General features: G+C 49.8%; 1 protein-coding gene across 3 annotated transcripts in view; it reads left to right on the forward strand.

Annotated features, from left to right (window-relative positions):
- The first annotated feature begins 824 nt into the window (after window positions 1-824).
- The window catches only part of LOC102688531 (SH3 and cysteine-rich domain-containing protein 2), a 33,429-nt gene continuing 15,475 nt past the window's right edge, over window positions 825-18,778 (forward strand). The window contains exons 1-3 of one of the 3 annotated variants that reach the window (XM_006638261.3): window positions 825-1,825; window positions 15,629-15,986; window positions 16,805-16,899. In XM_006638261.3, coding sequence (XP_006638324.2) covers window positions 1,736-1,825; window positions 15,629-15,986; window positions 16,805-16,899 — 543 coding nt within the window. In that variant the 5' untranslated portion in view covers window positions 825-1,735. Of the gene's footprint in view, window positions 1,826-3,375; window positions 4,258-9,922; window positions 11,640-15,628; window positions 15,987-16,804; window positions 16,900-18,778 lie in introns of those variants that run through there. The other 2 variants (XM_015362225.2, XM_069185599.1) reach the window with 2 other exon arrangements.

Consider the following 18,778-nt stretch of genomic DNA (forward strand, 5'->3'; position numbering starts at 1 on the left):
AGCAGTTCAGCGGGGGGTTAGACTAGGAATAAACCTATTACTTGTTCCTGGGCAGTTCAGAAGGCGCCGTTTGCGTGCGCACACCTGTAATTCTCGTTCAATAGTTTCTATAGTTAGCGCGCGACTGAGTCATCGGGCACATTAAAGCGCCCCTCCGCGCGGGGGGGGGGGGGGGGGGGCGTGCTGGCGCGCGAGGCGCGTTGCTAGTAACGCCTGGGGTGCGATCAGATCCTCTCCGGAGGCACGTTTGGAGCTGCTGCTGGGGGTCTTCCTCACGGGAAAGGTGGTGAAGTTCACGCTCGGGTCTAGTAGGGCTGTTTTCATGCTGTAAAGGTGGGCATTAGGAATTATTACTTTGGCAAAGGCCGTTCTGCAGCTCACTGAGAACAAAATGTGATCAAGCCGAAGACGGTTTCTCTCTCTTTTTTTTAATGGGCAAGGTCATTAAATATCACGAGTCTTACATGACGTGCGAGTTTCTCCTAAAGCGGGTTTTCGAGATGAGGGTTGTACGTCGGTGTTCACGCCCCTGAAAACCATTTGATCATTCGCCGATAGGAAATTCATTTCCCATTCTCTGGGATGCAGTCCGCAACACGCGGCAATGCTGCCTGGCTTGATTCTTGCGCTCCTGTGTGTGTAGATCCATTTGGTTAAGGACCCGTTGTCTATCAGCGTTGTCTTACCAGGCCCTTTGACTTTGAAAGTGTAGTATGTTGTTTCTGCAGTTCGTATTGGTGCCAAAATGCATTTAATTTCAATAATGATAATCAACCGTGCGTACGAATGTTTGCACAAACAAGGAAGTCATATTTTTTATTTGTGATTCTCCTATTACTGTCACAATATTCTTTCTAGAACAGAGCACGTCTCCTTTTCTTGGGGCCACCTTAAATGGGTACCAAAACATCTACCTGTGCCCAGAGACACGCCCCGGCGCGGCGACGTCACACACAGCGGCCAATCACCGTGCGGACGGCGGTCGATATTAGCATATCAAAGAGAACCCCGCTCCAATCACAGAGCCGCGGAAGCGTGGTCGGGCATTCTATTAAATCAAACTTGTAGCAAAGGCGCGTGTGAGGCTGCAGATCTGGCGTGCTCCACCAGTACAGCACCTGGGCTAGATTAAGGGCGAACTGCAAAGTCGATAGCGCCACCGAGGCCAGTATATCTGAGAGCGCTGGAATTAAAAGCACTGATCTGACTGAGTCGCAGGACAGGCGCACTTCACTGGGATTCAGACCACTGCGGCTTGGTTTTCTTGTGTTTCTGAAAAAGAGAGTTGCTACCAGTGTTACTATCCTCTGCGGTGTGTACGTTTCAATGCATGGGGGCTACATAACACCAAAGGCAATGCTGACGCGTGTGGCAGTTTGCAAAAAGTGACTGCCGCGCAAGAAACTGAAAAAATAATTGATTTTTAAAAACAATATATATATATACGAGCATCGCTAACCTGAACAGAACGAAATGGTACATTAAGTGAAAGAGACAATACGGTATAAGCCGTAATTCAGTAGTATTGTCATTCCCTGCGAAGAGAATCGTCAATATGCTTTGCGAATAAAAAGGAGGATTTGACCCACTTGCACTCAGCAGGCTCAGCCGGATACCGCTTCCTGACTGACTCGCTCGCGGGCGCGGCACGAGCCGGGCCGCCGGCCAGCCTCCAGCGCGAGCGCGGCGCAGAACCGTCCGGGACGCGAGCAGCGAGAGCCGGGACCCCGGAGCGATGACGGAGAACAACGAGAAGGAGAACGAGCCCCAGAACCGGGATCTCCAGCGCTCCCCCGGCACCGTGTCGGTCCAGCCCGAGTCCAAGGTAAGACCTGCCCCTCCCGCCGCCGCCGCCGCCCCCCAGGGCGAGACGCGGACAGGTTCTGATCACCTGTCGAAGCCCGATAATAGGCCACTGTCGCCAGAAGGCGTATGACACAAGCGACACGACCCCGGTGAGAATGCATGACCCCCCTTGTCTTTATGGTCGTGACACATCCAAGTCATCTTTGTGACCAGCTTTTGTCGGTTGTTTTTTTTTGGTATAGGCTCTGTAAATATGGCGTCCTGTAAAATGACATTTGTCCGATTTGAAACGGGAGAATAAAACTTGATGAGTGGACCTCAGATAGCGGGTTTCTATAATTATTGTTTTAGAAGGGTGTCTTGATAGGAATGTAAATGAGAGATTAACACTTAAACCTGCATCTACGCCTTTGCTGGCGTTCCCCGGATGACATCAGTTGCGGGCTGTTCTGACTGGAGTGGACCTCTCTGGTTCTAACAGTCTGTGAACAGCGCGGGTTTCGAAGCAGCAGAGCGTGCCTCGCGGACTCAGGTGGCCCGGCATACCTGTCACGGTGCTCATGCAATATTGTCTGAGTCCTGTCCATGCAAAAGCCTTTTAAAGTAAAGGTTTTAAAGTCTTTCCACGGGAACTGGAATCCGTCGGCGATACCGTGCCTAGAACATATTAGCAGACAGGTAGAGCGATAATCTTGTCGAAGGAGTGAAGTCGCGGTAACACATTGGCAGGTGAACTGTCGCTGGCGGTGATCCGTGCTGTCAGATCACAGCGGCGAGGAATGAATCTGAAGGCTTCCGAATACTCCCACTGGGATACAGACTATCATGCCTATTTGATTGAGATTCTACTCAAATATGTTTTATTTTATTTTCGCCTTCTCATTTTCTCTTAAATTGCACGCCCGTGGCAGGGTATTAAGAGGCACCGCAGACCTCTAGCGTTATTAAGAGAAACGTGTCTTTTGGAAGTCTGTGTATAAATTCTAGTGGTTTGTGGGCTGGGCTCATTCAGGCGGAACCCGGGGAGTTCAGGTGTGCCCCGTGTCTTTCTCGGGAGTCCTGGTTTGTAAAACACACCGCTGATTCCCCAGTACAGGTCAATGTAGATATTGTAACATGCAACCGAAAATAGTATCAGTCGTCTTTTTCAGACCTGAAGTATTAGACTACTCTGTGGTTGGATAAATATATTTTGACGTTAAATTCCACAGCTACTCAGTCGATTGTCAGTGTATTGGGGTCACGATGTTCTTATACCGAAAGGTACAGTATAACTTCACGAAACGATTCCTTGTTATGGAATAATACTGTTTTCCTCTGTAGCCATGTGCGTCACTGTATAACTGAACTGACTTTCCCAGGTAATGACATTCTGTTCCGTTAAAGCCTGTATCTTCGAAACGTCGCTACACTCAGGAAGCAGTGAGTAATTCTCCTCCAGCGTGGAGAGCTGCCTGTCATTTGAAATAAACGAGCTCGGGCTAGATATTTATACCGTTTCCCTTGACATCTATATTTTAATCCTCACGACACAGGACGTCAGACAGCAGCTCGCTGACGTCAAAGAAAGGTCTCTTCCTTGACGTATGAACTACGCTGGATCTTTGAGCTGCCCCCAGCTCATTGGGAGTGCTGTGACTTCTTTGTTTGAATGAGCGCATAGGAGGGGTCATCGGCTGAATTGACCTCTATGGACCGGGCTGGCAGACCACGAGCAGCACGCGCGCCGGAAGCGATGGGGCCTCGGCACAATCCAAGATTAGTGTGGATGGGGGTCTGTTAAATGACCGCGAATTACTGTGGGGTCTGTGTGATCGCCACGAAACTACAACACCTGGGCGTGCACGCGTGCTCTTCTGTCACCGATTCACTCTGCGCGCCCAGCCTCGTCTCCTGCGCGTCATTGCGCCTGCGGGCGGGGCTGTGTTGTTCATCTGGTAGTGGAGCCAGACAAGGCGCTATATTCCGGGGAACGCAAGCACCTGACACGCTGCTTTTGAACTGCGCAAACCTGCACAGACTGAGCAAAAAAAAAGAACGAGACCGGGGCGCTATATCTCGGGAACGAAAGCGACAACAACACTGCTTTTAACAGCTCAAACCTGCACGGAGCACAACCAGCTGGGGTGGGTGGTGTGTCTTGTTTGCAGAGGGGGCAACTTCACAGAGCTAGCAGAGCCAGGCATTAAATAAGATTTAAGTGCCTTCTTCTAAAGATTAGTCCATTTCCAGAGGGGTTCAGTCTTTAACAGTACTATTTCCAGCGATTTGCGCTAGCTAATAGCTCGCGCATTACAGTCTAAATTGTGGAGAAGGAGGGAAAAGTACAAGTGATTACGATCTGGAGACTTTTCACAGGCTCATTACGGACTATCGAGAGGCGTCCGCCACAATCGAATCCTGAGATGCTTAATTACAACCCCCCGTCATTTCTGTTCTGCTGAGATGAAGGTAAAATCTGATTTTCCGCATTTGGCGGCTGTCACGCTGCAATTGTACTTCACTGATCTTCGGGCTGCCGAGCTCCCGCCCGCCGGCCAGGCGCGCCGCGGTGTGATCGTGCCCGGGCTGACCCCGAGCACCACCGGCACCGTCTCGTCCGTCGATCCGAGTCCCCCCAGCTGCTGCCCGAGCGCTGATCCCAGAGAACCAGCCGACTGGCTACATCTTGGTGTTTAAAACAACACCGTGAGCTGACCAGCGAGCTGGCGCAGCGGTTCACATCGCCGCCTCGCAGCGCTGGGGCCCCGGGTTGCATTGCAGAGCCGGGGTGCTGTCTGTGTGGAGTTTGCATGTTCTGCCCAAGCCCCTCTGCGTTTTCTCCGGGTGCTCCGGTTTCCTCCAGTCCACAGCCGTGCTAGAAGTGAATTGCTCTCAGGGGGAGCTGGCCCTGGGGGGGTGCCTGCCCTGGGATGAACTGTACCCTGCCTTGGGCCCGTTGCTTGCCGAGATAGGCTCCGACTCCCCCGCGACCCTGCATTGGATGAAGCAGTTAGTAAAATGGATGCATGAGCAGGCTCTATGAAACAATGAGTTTATGAGTGACAGGAGCAGTATTTGCAACGACATCCAATCCCCCCTTTCCCCCCCCCTCATCGTTTAATTTATTATGCATGTTGGCCACTGCCCTTCGAGCAATGTCAGTCTGAATCATATCCGCCCGGCTGGGACACTACTGCGCCAGTTTGTGTCATCGGAGATGTCGAGGCGTCCCGCGTGAAAGAGGCCTAAGAAATGTCATCACGAGCTGCCCCGGAGATCGTCCTCGCGCGCCTCGCCCGGACCAATCGGGACGGCGGAACCGGCCTCGGCGGCACGAGCGGTCCTGCCACGAGACGCCGCGGCTCTGGGAGCTCAGCCGTGAAATCGCTCATCTCGTTACATTTATAGTGCTTTTCCCACCCTTTCCTATTAATTGATTTAGACAAGGACTGAACGTCGCTTTTATACTCGGCTGTAATATCCCGGCTTTGTACAGCACGTCTGAGCTGGGGTCCAGCCTGCAATGTAGCATATGCAGAATATTTACACACCGATAAAAAGCACCGTGTTGGAAATCACTGAATTTCTGAATGCAAATCCTGACGTTGGATGGTGGTCATTTAACGTCTTAAATTGAAATGGGGCTTCTAAACCTTCCTAGTGAATTGAATGTCGGAAGAAATGTAGGTGTGGGCACTGTCGACGCACCAGCACAGCGTCTCTTCCCCGAAAAGAAAAACAAAGCCTCGTCTCACGCGAAATGTGGGGGAATTTGTGTTCAGTGCCTTCGGGTTTGTGGTTGTTCTCCTGCCAAGCAGTCGTTCGTGTGCAAAGGGCGGCTTTACGAGGACGCAGAGGAGACGTGCCCGTGTCATTGTGTTTTGTGCTTGTGCCTCAATCTAATTCTAGTGTGGGAATGCTGTGTTCTGATTATATCTGGGAGTCCTGGCATAGAATGTGAGTTCTGCTACACTTGGTATTATTGTGTGGGTACGGCTGAAACACAGAGGAATAAGGCACGCACTCGATTTAAAAGATGTTTTCGCTTCATGGCATGTGAAGATTTTGGCTTTGAGGGCGATGGTTCTAAAATAGAAGCAGTAAATCAGGGAACTTTTCTCACAGCGCTGTTTGTGCAGCCCCAGGTCGGCACATGGTGCCTGTGAAAGTCCCTTCAACTCTGCAGAAGGGTTCAGGATACTGGGTCTGTGAGGCCTGTGACTGTACTGATTAGGTTTCCCAACTGGGAACAGGGAGCTGGATAGACTGTGTGTGGAACTTTAAAGGCTCTGTAGCTGGCGCTAATGAAACTGACTGCGCTATGAGCTGTAGCCCTTTCTCAGACATCTGCACCTGCACACACAAACAATCCAGATGGGCACACAAGCAAACACACACACACACTCAGTCATGCATGCTCAGATAAGCTCATGCACACCGACGGGGACTACAGAAGACAGACAGACAGGTTCTACTTGACCAGACAGAACCTTCAGAACCTAGTGAGCTCTTCCATCAATTCAGGGGCATCCAGTTCCAGTCTCTCCCTGTGGAAAATCTGTCATGGTAAACTGAGAGTTGCATCATGTTTAAACATGCGCATTTCTACCCACTTTTTATATATGAAATGGTAAAAAAAAAACACACACCTCCACATTGCAGTTCTCAATGGTATGTTCTTGTCTTTTTTTCCTCTAATGATCGTACCTGCAAAAAAAAAAGGATTGAAACTCAAGGACTGTGGTGACAAACAGTGAAACCTCAGATTCCTTTACAGATCCTCCGGAATGGGAGGTCACCTGCCTGTGACAGTGCGCTGTCTGGCAGAGTGGCCCTGCGCAGACGCAGACGCAGTTGTGCGCAGGAACTGCCTGCAGTGCATCCAGCGCAGCCCACTGCCTGGGCTGCAGGTCTTTCCAATACGAGCAGCACAGAATACCTGCACACGGGAAGGGAAAGCCAGGAGCCGCCTTTAAACACGCAGACGACGATCAGCTTGACATCACTGGCTGGGGTTCTTGGTGCTTGTCGTCAGGAAGGGAGTTTTAAAATGGCGCCCAGAAAGGGTGCCAAATACTGTACAGAGACGCCTTAGGGTCATTGCACCTCGCTCGCTCATTGTATCAGAGCATCTAGGAACAAATCAGACTCATCTCAAGACGTTAGTAGCGCTAAGCAGCTGGGGGGTCCTGGGTTCATTTCTAGCTTGGGGGTATCTATCTGTGTGGAGTTTGCAAGTTCTCCCCGTGAGTTTCTGTATTTGATTTTGAGGGGAGGCAGGACAGGAAGGGTGTCCCCGTTATGAGCAGTTCTAAAGATGTGATTACAGTAGAGCCATAGAAATGCGATGAATCGAACGTCCCCTTATTCCTAACGGTTCTGTGAAAGGCATCGCGAGTAGCTGCTTGTGAAACTCGAAGACCAGCTTACCGAGAGAGGCCTGACAAGCCCTCAGAGGACTGCCTGGCTCCCCAAGAGCTCAATCGTTTCCATTTCTGCTGCCTGCAGCATCCGACATGAGGGACTGAAACAGGAGTTCTGTGCCTATAAACGGCATATCTGTCAGGAATTAATTGCACACACAGGAAGCACAGTTTATTAATGAGCAGCAGGGTTGCAGGGAGGGTAATCCACTGGAGAGCAGGTGTAGGGGAGAGCTTAAGTGCTTCACCTGAATTCACCTTTGAACTTTCCCATGATTCATCAGGGGAAAAAAAGACGCCAAGGCCCTTTAGAAGGTGAGGGTGTGATCCAGCTCTGGCATGACTCTGGAGGGAGAGGGCTGATGGAAACGCCCATCTGCTGCTAGGATACAAGTCCCTGACGCCAGCGATTTCTGGTGAAACCGTTCGGGGAAAAAAGCAGCACGCCCAATGTTTTTTTGGGCCAGAGGCGTTTTTTTTGTGGTCCTTTTTTGGAACAGGCTGTGCCGTCCCTTGTAAGCTGGCCAATGAAGTAGATGACTTATGAGAGGAAGAAGGAAAAAAAAAATGGAAAGAAGCTTGCATTTGGGGCAAGTGGTACTTGAGAGTAACCTCTCAGACAGGCCTACTGCAGGGCAGAGAGCTGAGCACCGATCGTGGACACCTGCCCTGGAGCAGGGAGACAACAGCTTGTGGAGAAGTGCGTGGGTATGACTTTCCTTCGAGAACTACGGAATTCTCCAAAAGGTCCATAGACACATCTGTAGGTCGCAGGGGGAAACCAGACAACGATTCCAAAACCGCAGAAGAATTCTGCTCATTTTTCATAGCTGCTCTTCTGCATGCTCACGGGCTGTGCTGCCTGCCCTTCCTCTCCCCCGCCCAGCTCCTCTCCCTCGGCTCTGTTCCGCGGCTCTGAAATCTATTTTTGTTTGGCGGCATCTTTAGCGGCCATCTCCCACCCCCACCTTCCCCCCTCTGCCAGTGTGTGCCAGGAGACGGCGATGGCGCTCTTCAGAGAGAGCTGCTGTTCAGACAGGTGTGGGAAGTGAGGAAGAGGAGGGGGGAGGGAGACAGGGAGAAATTTACTCTGACTCCATTACGAGTTGTGCACGTACTTGTCAGGGTCAGTGAGTAGAGCAATCGGATGAAACGACACTGAACCAAAGACGAAATTCTCCCAGTAATGTCTAAGCAGAGCTTTAGAAACATGGTTGGGAGGGAAGACGCAAGCGGGCTCGAAGCCCGGTTAAAACTGAGAAGAGGAGGCACAACTTTACACAAAGGGTGGTGGGAGTGTGGAGCAAGGCATGCTGCTCTTGAAGATAGCAGGTTGGCTTCTTTCCAGAACATTTGCAGCTGAATTACAAACCAGCCATGCACAAGATGGACCAAAATGGCCTCAGCATCCGTATGTCCCACTACCTTAGATTGACGTCTAACGGGAGGACGAGGGAGAGAACCTGAAAGAAGCCGAACTGATCAAGAGGGTACATGGAATGGACTGAGAAGGCAGAGGGGCAGGATGGATGTGAATCAGGGGTGAACTGGAGGAGCAAGCTGCTCAGTGCGGTGTGGTGCATAGGGAGGCGACAGTCCTACTGGAGCCTTGTGGGGAATGGAGGTTGTGCCACAGCGGGTGTACAGAGGATGATCTGGTGTCTCATGAGCCTCATAACCTCAGTTCGTTGGTCCCCCAGGTGCCAACAGCGCCTGGCTTTCAGAGATGAAGGTCTAATGTGCTGATTGATTAGTGGAGCCACACGAAGTCTGGGAGATGGGAGGAGAGAGAGAGAGAGAATCACATTTGGAGTGTCAGACGTGCTCCGTCACACACCCGCCCTGCTGCACTAATGGCTTGAGAGCTAGGAAGCGTGCGGGAGTCCAAGTGCACGGGGCTGTGTGTGTGGTCGAGTATTGATCCGCTTCCTGTCAGCTCTCAGACCTGCACCCCTCCCCAGGCAGACTGCAGGAGCTGCGCAGCAGGCCTGACCTTCTCTTCATTAGAGACTGAGAGCGCGGCGTTGCCGGACTCACGGGGGATCGGCGCAGGTTGTAGTCCTTGTTAATTTTTCAGTCTATTTCTGTCCATTCAGTCCTGGCGTGGAACTGCATCACCCTGTCCACTGAGATACACCATTAGCTTGCTGACAGCTGGAGACACTCCAGGGAATGCAGGCTCCCAAGGTATTCAGGCATAGTAGATGCTCATTTGGATGTATAGCCTGCACATTGCTGGCTCAGTTATGAGCTGACTGTGACAAGCATTCCTGTCAAATAGTAGTGCACAGGTGACTGCAGGGTTTAGAAATATCCTTGGAGTAATATAACACAACACCTGCCTTCCCAAGTGACATGTTGTGGCACATCGGAGCTCTCTGATGCTGTCAGTGAGAGCTGAATCACTCCCACTAATGGCCCTTCTAGTTAAGATGCTTGCTTTGTCTGCAGGTCGGGCTCTTTGATCCAGACTTCATGGGCTCAGCCTGGATGATGCCCCAAGGGACACCCCCCTCTTCCAGTAGGCACCCAGCCTGCTGCGTATCACAGTGATGCGAAAAGATGGTTGGCTCATTCGGTGGGTGGGCGGGTCAGGAGAGCCTGTCTGTGCTTCCTCGTTCTCCCTGTTTGGGTCCGGACATTGCTGCTGTGAGGTCAGACACAATCGCAGATTCCAGATTGGGCGAGTATGCGACAAACTAGCAGTTCCCTGAATTTAAAAAAACAGATGCCCAAAAAGGAGACAGTGGTCCAAGGAAGCTGATCCATTGCTAAAGCCTGTATGTCCGTTTCTGACTCATTTTTTAGAAGAAGATTTGTGTTTTGTCAGATGTCTCGGAGAGGTTTGAAAATTCCAGCTCAGTCTGGCTAACAGCTGTTCCAACATTTGCCAGCTCTTGAGCTGGTAAGATTGAGAAAGATAGCTGCTGGGCACATGTTAATACCAGCTCCTCTGCTGGCAAGCTCCTGAATTGGCCCTTGAGGGTATGGAGGGACTCCAAAACTGTGTGAAGGAGCCAAGAGGTGTGACACGCAAAAGAGCCAGGAGCAGTTCCAAAATGCTAGCGTTTCTACTTCCAGATTCGTCTTTGTCATGTTATGTTTCCAGAGCATTGGTTTGGGTCTGTGTAGTTCGTGAAGCGTGCAATGGCTCCGTCAGCTGCTGCTCTGCTCCCCTGGCTGCAGGGCGCTCGTCTCGCAGTGTAATTCATACCAGGAGTCCAAATGAGTTTTCTCTTTCCAAAGCCCAGCTGGGCCATTACTGGAAAGTCCGCAAGATTGATGCCCTGGGTTCGATACTTGAAGGGGGTCTCAGTTGTAGCAGGAAGGGCTAAGAGGCATCACATCTGCTGTCGATTGAGTTTCCTGCAGGGGCTGGTGCGGGTGATGGGTAACATTTTCAAATGATTTTATATCCTCCTCTGCTGCTTAAGCAGGTACCTGCCTTGGCCCATCAGTGAGAAACACCTTTAGGGTGGACCAGAAGCTTTCCCCTTCAAAGGAATGGGCTTCTCAAAGTTGGGTGGTTGTTTTTTTTTCCTTCTTAAAACTCTTCTTTGCCGTTTCTGAGATTTGTGCCCTAGATTTCTTCTCAATATTCTTCTGAGCTTTATTAAGACAACGGCACGTTTGATCAGTTTGTAGATACCGTAGCAGGTTTAAATGAGATGAGTTTATCATAGCGCTTGTCAGAGGGCCTCAGGGAGTCCCAGTAAAGAGCCCTTACATTCTAATTAGAAGTGTTGCTGGGGGCTTTTAAAAATTAGGTGCTTGTTTTTTTTTGGGGGGGAGGGGAATGTCTAAAAATAGTGCCTGGGTATCGGGATAATGTTGTCAGATCTACACACAGACGAGATGTTATCTCAGCCCGCTGACAGCTGGGGAGGCCAGGCTGGAGTAAAGAAGATGGAGACAGCAGTAGCAGTGTCCTGTAATAAGAGTGATTTGCTGGCAGGCAGTGGGGAAAGGGTGCGGACAGCCAGCACATTGCGTGATGCTGAGTAATTGGTTTGAGAGTAGAGCCCAAGCTGGGAGCAACTGAGTGGCATTTATTGTGCTGTTGAGCACCGGCTGCGTCATTAGCGCTGCTCTGCCACAGAACGTGCCTCTCTCTTCTCACTCCCTCTCCTGCCTCCTATCGAGGACCCTCTTCCGATGGGTGCAACACTTTAACATCCCTCCTCTGCCTCTACCTGCCTCACATCAGCCTCTCCCATTTCCAGTTGCTCCTTCTCCTCCACTCCTCCTTCCTGCCTTGTCCCCTGTCCTGCACACACGGCACAGAGCGCAGTGCCACAGGAGCACAGCCGTTGCTGGAAGCACGAGGGAGCGCCGTGAGACACAGCCACCGAGATGTGGAAGCGCGGCAACAGTGTGATGCCGTACCTCCGCGCCGTAAAAGGACAGTGCTGCTGATCCAGCAGCGTGGTTCGTATTCAGGATAAATCGGTGAAGGGTTTCTGTTAAAATGAAGTTTTGGCCATTCGTTCGGAGTCGGGCTGTTGTCAGATTGTGCTGCGTGGTGGTGGCGTGGCTGGTTATCAGGGCTCTTGCTCCCCTGTGTGTGTCTGCTGTCTGCTGGGATGTCCAGATTCACTGGTGCATCTTTTCTACCGGCTGGGATGAGTGGGGATGAAGAGGGGGGCTGGGGAGCCAGGCTTTTCATACTGTAGGTGATTCTGGCCATGTGCTCAGAACGTTGTAAAACCTTAGGAGTGACATCATCTCCCAAGAGCCTTGTGATTATTCAACCCCCGGGTAGATGGCGGGGGACTGGCCTTTTAGCATAGCAGGTTTGACCCACATTTGGTTTGTGTAGATCACGTGCTCAGGAGCGCACCTGAGATGGCTGTCTGAAGCCAGAGCAGAGCTGCCTATGCTACACTGACCGCGAACAAAGTCAAGCAGTTTCCTCAGTTCTCTGCAGCACGCTGTCATCGGCGTCATCAGCGTGGTTTCCTGGCCCAGGGGGAGCCAGTAACAGGGAGCGTGGCGGGGGAGAGGAAAAGCCCCAAGCCCCAAGAAATGTAACTTCCATCTCCACAGGAAAGGATGGTGGCACAAGCAAGTGGAATCTGAGGATTTTAAGGAGTGGGAGCTTATGTTGTGAAAAAGGGCACTGAGTGGGAAAGATGCCACTGGCACCACGCAGACATGCTGCCCTTCTCCTGCCATAGCCAGCCTCCTGCTACCATGACATCCCTGATGCAGACTGAGGGCCTGACTGAGCTCTAGTGCTTCAGACAGCCTGAGAGTGAGAGACACAGAAGGAGAGCACCCTAACTGTATGTCACATCAGAGAGTGCACGGAGGACGGGATAGAAGGTGATGGCAGCTTTAGATGACACTACAGAGTCCATGACAAGTACAGGATATTGCATAAACCTCGTTATGTAACATGAGGGAATAGGAAGGGATATGTGCTGGGGGCAAGCAGGAGGTCTGGCATATTGGATTAGTTCCCCTCAAAAGGTTTTGCCAGCCGCTGTGCTTTCCCACTCTCTCCTTGCGCTGTGCCGATGATGGGTTATTTCTTTCCGATGGGGAAAAAATCCCGCCCGCGAGGTGCTGCCGGGCTTCTAAGACCGGGCTGCGTTTGGAATGTGGGAATACGCAAGGACACATCTAGGCCAACCTTGGATTGGATACGGAGGAGCTAGCTGGATCAGGGGTGATGGGCACCGATGACTTCACACGGCAAAGGCAAGGAGGCTGATGTAATTGCAGTGCTACGTTACAGAAGAGAAACAGGGAGGGGCTCCGCGGTCTACTGTGTCAGAGAGCTTCGGGGGGAGGGGAGGGGGCTCCGTCAGAGCTGACAGTCCTGCAGGAGCTGTAATCAGCTTCACGCAGCGTGTTGTTAATTTGAGGGCAGTTTTAAGACCAGGAAGCATCGGAGCGCAGTGGATTTGTAGGTCAGGGGATTAGAAATAGCACATCTCTGCTGCCAGCTCCCAGTGGGACATGCAAGAGCAAGGATTCTAAGCACTTGTGTGCAAGACCAGAAAGTGGTAATAATACATGTGCCTTTTCATAGCGTCTCCCTGTAGGCTCAAACGGGTGCTTGATTCAGTCAGTACCTTCCCAATATGTCATTTCTGCTTCTGCCAGCTATCAGACATAGCGCTGCTCTTGTTGTCCCAAATGCACATGTGCACCCAATTTGCAATCACCAATTCTTAATCGTCTCGGCACGCCACTACAACTCTCACACCTGTGCTGGAAGGATAAGAACAGACTTGTAGGCAGTATGTCAGAGGATTGTGGGATTGTTGACATCTCAGGTGGGGTCACTCCTCCTATGCCCTCCAGAAGGGTACGTCACCCATATTACTCCAGCAAACCCAAGGGTACTGCACTATGCATGGGCCAAATCAGTAAACAGCACCCCTTTGCAATAGGTAGCAGGTACCCCCTGTAACAAACGGGTCATTTGTAACCTGTCCTACAAATATGGAAAGGGATCCCACTGCAGGGGACAAGGAGACGGAAAGCTGCTTTCACATCCAGGCGAAACCTGGAAACAGCTGAAGTTAAAGGATGTGCAGACAGCCTTGTCCTTGTCTTTAATCAGCTGCACAAAAACGGGTTGATTAAGCCGGTTTCTAGTTTGATTGGGTAATTGAGGGCCTGGATGGAATGAGATCCAAAAAGCCCTGCACATGATCTCCACAATCGGGCGTACGATTGAATAGAGTCCCCCCGATTCAGATGCCACACAAGGCACTTTTCATGCCACCAGTTGGTTACTTTTCTGTTTCATGTGTCCGTCTTCATGAAACAGCTATTTATAGGCTCTAAACCAGGTCCTCTTCCAGCACGCTGCAGTGTCTGTGCAGTAAGGGCGTACTGTAGCTGGAGCAATCAGCTGAGTTCCGTGAGCTTCTGGAGACCCAGCGTTTGGAGAGGCTCGGGTTATAAGGTCGCTCTGTGGGTATCTGAGATAACAGGGCTGCAAGCACGCTTCAGAGGCCGAGCAGCCCCACAGCTATAGTGCTCTCAGTCTTAAATCGTTGATTGCTGGGCTCTGTCACCCAAGAGCTTTCAGGGATCAGCCTGGTGGCAAAGGGACACGGAGTAGGATAGATTAGAATAGTAAGTATGTGGACACAGATAAAGTACGAAGGATAATACATCTTAATTAACAGATAAAGCACTCGCCAGTCTGGACTTCACACCCCCTCTATAGCTAAGCCAGGCAGTTTCAGTGTAGATTGCTCTGAATTGGTACTCGTTTAACTTTATTTCTTAACACTTAACCCTGATACGTGCTGTATGTGTGATTTGCCAAACTATATGATAATAATAATATTAATAAAAAACTTTATTTTATATTACGCCTTTAAAGGTGGCTTCTCAAAGCACTTATATGAGTATGGATATCAAGGTACCTGTCATGTCTTTTTGAACAGTAGCTGTAGGAATGTTGTTACAGGATCACATAGCCTCTTTTTGAAGGCATTACGCTGGCTGGACTGCATGACATGCAGATAAAAACCTTACAGTCTTCAGCATCTCCTGAGCTGTGGGACAGTGAAAACTACCGGTCAATAAAACTAATTAAATATTAACTATCAGCAGGATTGAATTCTCGTGATTATTGGCTTTCACTGCTGTCTTCCTGCTTAAGACTGAAATGGAACACTTCCACTAAGCCAAGCCTCCCAAGCCAGGGACGATTCAAGGTCAGTCATGCCCTTACCCTGTGGGAGTCTGAGCTGCGATGACCCCTCCGATACACTAGGGGGCGCCGTGTTCACAATTTCAGTGAGAGTAGTTCGGCAGGAACACATTAATAATGATGGCATCATGCTCAGATCTATACTGTTACAAAGCGTTTCAATCGATTTGGTTTCCCTGAGGGTCCTTGACTGACTGGTGTTTAAACTACAGAATTCTAATCATTTTTAAAGCAATAAAACTGTAAGCTGTTTAACTGGATGTACATGCATTTAAAGACAGCTGTAGTGCTAAATAATAGTCTCGTTGAACGTGGTGTTAATTTTAATTTTGAACACTTGTTCAGTGGAAAAGTGAGGTAAGTGTGGGGTCCTGGGTTGGATTCCAGGCTGGGATATGGAATTTGCCTGTTTTTTTTTTTTCCAGATGCGCTGGTTTCTTCCAACCTTCCAAAACCACAGTGACTAGGTTAACTGGCGTTGCGAAGGTGTACTTGTGTATATCCTCTAATTGACTGGTGCCTCTTTATGCCTCCAGGATAGGCTTTGACCTGCTGGAATTCTTACTAAGAATAAGCAGCTTTCTGACACTGGTCAAAGAAGCATTTGCAATGGAACGCTGCACTAAGCGGTGGGATTTCTGTATACAAATATATCATTTTGGGGAACTAATTCCACTTCCCAGCAAGATGGAGCAGTTTCTCTGCAACCCACTCCCTTCCTTTTCTCTCCTCACAGCTGCAGAGGCTGAAGCGCTCGCTCTCCTTCAAGTCCATGATGCGCAGCAAGAGCGTGGAGAACTTCTTCCAGAGGTCCAACAGCGAGATCAAGTTTCCCAGCGACCTCATCACCGCCCCGCCCCCGTCCCCACCCCTGCCCATGGAGACCCCTCCCCTTATCTACGGAGACCCCTCCCTCAGCCCCACCCCTTCCCTCAGCCCCAATCCCTCGCAAAGCCCCACCTCCTCCCTGAGCCCTAGCCCCTCCCTCTCCACCAAGCCCTCCGCCCAGCTCCGCCCCCTGAAGACACACTTCTTCCAGGAGCATGTGTTCCGTCGGCCCACATACTGCCAGCTCTGCAAGCACATGATTGTAGGTGAGCCTGTACGCCTCTCTGGCAGCCACCAGCCAATTCGTTAACTTGTCTCTGCAGCAACACATCCACCTGAGCAGAAATGCCTCTTTCCAGAGCTTCTCTTCAGAAACCTATTGCTTAGACCCCGCTAGGTAAAAATCACAAAACCCAGGCTTTGCTATAGAGAGCAGCCCACAGACTGGATCTGTATTGGTATTGGATCTGCGTGACATCCCAAAGGGTCAAGAATCAAGAAGTATCTTGTGACTGTTACTGTTTCAGAACATTTTTTATTATTCCTTTTCCAAAATAGCCAATAAGCTTAATCTAATGTAGAAACAGCAGCAAAGAATGACACACACTGGTTAATTAAGCACCTACAGTACAACGTGAAAGAACAGATAATACACACTTTTCATCACTCAGTTCATAATGAGTAAAATGTAATGTAGTTTCCTTTATTTCAATTAAAAAGGACAAAACCTGTGTGTGACAATGTCCCCTGCCAAGATCACTTTCCATTGTCTCCCTGCTAAAAAGCTCTTTCAGTTAAGGGCAGTAACTCCAAATTCAGTGAGGCCTGTTAATAGAAAAGAAGATTGCAGCATGTTAGCAATTTATCAACATATTTAAAGCCTTTCAAAAATATTCTTGCGGGTTTACTGAAGTCTCGTATGCAATTTTTATCTGCGTGCACACTGCACACTGTAACCAGCCGAAGGATTTTCTCTCTCTGCATAAATACCGTGCAGAGTCTTGCTCCTCATGTTGGTGCTCTGTGTCTCCCTGCCTTCCCGGCTGTGTGTGGATCCATTCCTGATGGGCTTCTGTCTCCACAGGAAACTCCAAGCAAGGGTTGCGCTGCAAAGCCTGCAAGCTCAGCGCCCACTTGTGGTGTTCGTCGGAACTGTCCCAGCAGCAGTGCAATGGCAAGGTGAGTGTTAGAGCTAGAATGTTGCTGCTGAGAACAAGGGTGATCAGAGTTTGTTGTCTGCCGATCTACAGCACATGGCTCCTCATTTTCTGCTTAATTTTCAACTGCCCACCTTCAAGCGTAGAGACAGGGCCCCACTCTCCAGTTGTAAGATTGTGGGTTTGAGTCCATGTAATCTCAGTCTGCAGAACACACTGGTGTTCAGCTTTGGTCCTAGAGGTCAGTGTTCCTTCTCTGCTCTTGATGGCCTGTGACAAGTGATCATTGGCCACACTGGATCACTTTAACACTTTTCAAAGGCCTCCAGTTGTTGATGATGTTAAATGACCTTAGGACCTGCTTGATTCTGGAACTCGTGCTGTCTTAACACCGCTTTAGAAACCAGGATAAAATGTCTGGGAAAGCTGATCAATGTTTTGGAATATCGGTCAAGCCATTTGACCATTGGAGGGTGATCTGAAAAATGAGCAGAACCTGTAATGGGGTTAGGAGGCTATCCCCAGACCAAAGAAAGCTGGACGACATCAGCAAACATTGGACAATTTGTTATTTATCTCACTGTATCACAAATCAAACTGCAAAAAAATTAGCACTGCATTTTCAAGTGAAACAGATGATTAAATAACTTGTTTATCTGGCTTGTAATTTTGGCAGCTCTAATTCGTGATTTTATGACTTTAATGTGCCTGCTTCTGATTTAAAAAACACCGAGAAGAACAGAAGGAGGGCCAGTAAAAAGGATTTGTGAGTTTGTGTGCATTTCCGTCACTTTTATGTCTGAGCAATGGAGATGATTCACAATGAAGAGGATGAGGAATCAGAAAGAGAACCGAGATGGAGCACAGTGGAGTGTCCAGGAAAGTGCTACTTGTGTGTAAGGAATTATTATTATTCTGATAATGCTTGAAAGTGTCATAAAGACCACCAGGGCCGCTGCTGACACGGAAGGTCGATCCTGGGCTCAGAGCTATATCCAGATCCTTTTATTTCTCTGCCACCCGAGACATCGTGTTAGTTTTTGCCGCAAGTCAGCGAGGAAAATCAATACCTCTTTTTATAGGCTGAAGTTTATACACCAGGATCGTTCACGTCTGAATAGACATGGCTTCATCAAGGAACCTGCTGGAGGGAAGGGGGAGGGGGATTTGGGCAATCGGAGGGAAGGGGGTTCCGAGCTGGGGCACCTCTCACTGGGAGAGAGGGGCTCCAGGGCCAGATGGGTGACCACACCCCCCCGGCTGATATGGGAGAATATTAAGGCAGCTGGTTTTTAGGGCCAATGCTCCGTGCACTGCAGTCCTTTCCCACTCTCCCAGCTCCAATCTGCTTGTCTTGCAGACCCAGAGCAGTGACAGGTCGCAGACTGTGAGTTATTGATTTAATCTCCCTGCAAGCTCCCTTTGTGTTTTTAGAAACAATTGTCCTTTAATTCACGGAGAAGAGACTGAAAGGCTTTAGGTCTGAGATTGCCGGCGCCGAGTGTCAAGAGGTGATGAATGATGAAATGATTTCAATAATAAGGCCGGCGTGGGGTTTGTTACCCCCGGAAGTAAAATTGTAGGTGAAAAAAATCTCATTTTCTGACCTTTTCAACAACCAGCAGGGACCCGGTCTAAAACAGGGGGTGGATATGCAAACTGGTAGGGTGTGTAATGTTCTGCGCTGAGCTGATGAAATGAGAGATGATGATAAAAAAAATGAATATTAATACGTTCTGGCAATCATCCCAGTTTTAATTGCATATCATTCTCATTGCCTCTGAAATAGCAACGAGGTATTGATTCTGAAAAGTCGAGATACTGTCCATTTCGCTCTTGGGGTGGGTTTTTCAATCCATGATGAATTCCGAACCTGCACACCCGTGAATGTGCAATTCAGT

Source organism: Lepisosteus oculatus, chromosome 28 (genome assembly GCF_040954835.1).
Source record: "Lepisosteus oculatus isolate fLepOcu1 chromosome 28, fLepOcu1.hap2, whole genome shotgun sequence".
NCBI lineage: Eukaryota > Metazoa > Chordata > Actinopteri > Semionotiformes > Lepisosteidae > Lepisosteus > Lepisosteus oculatus.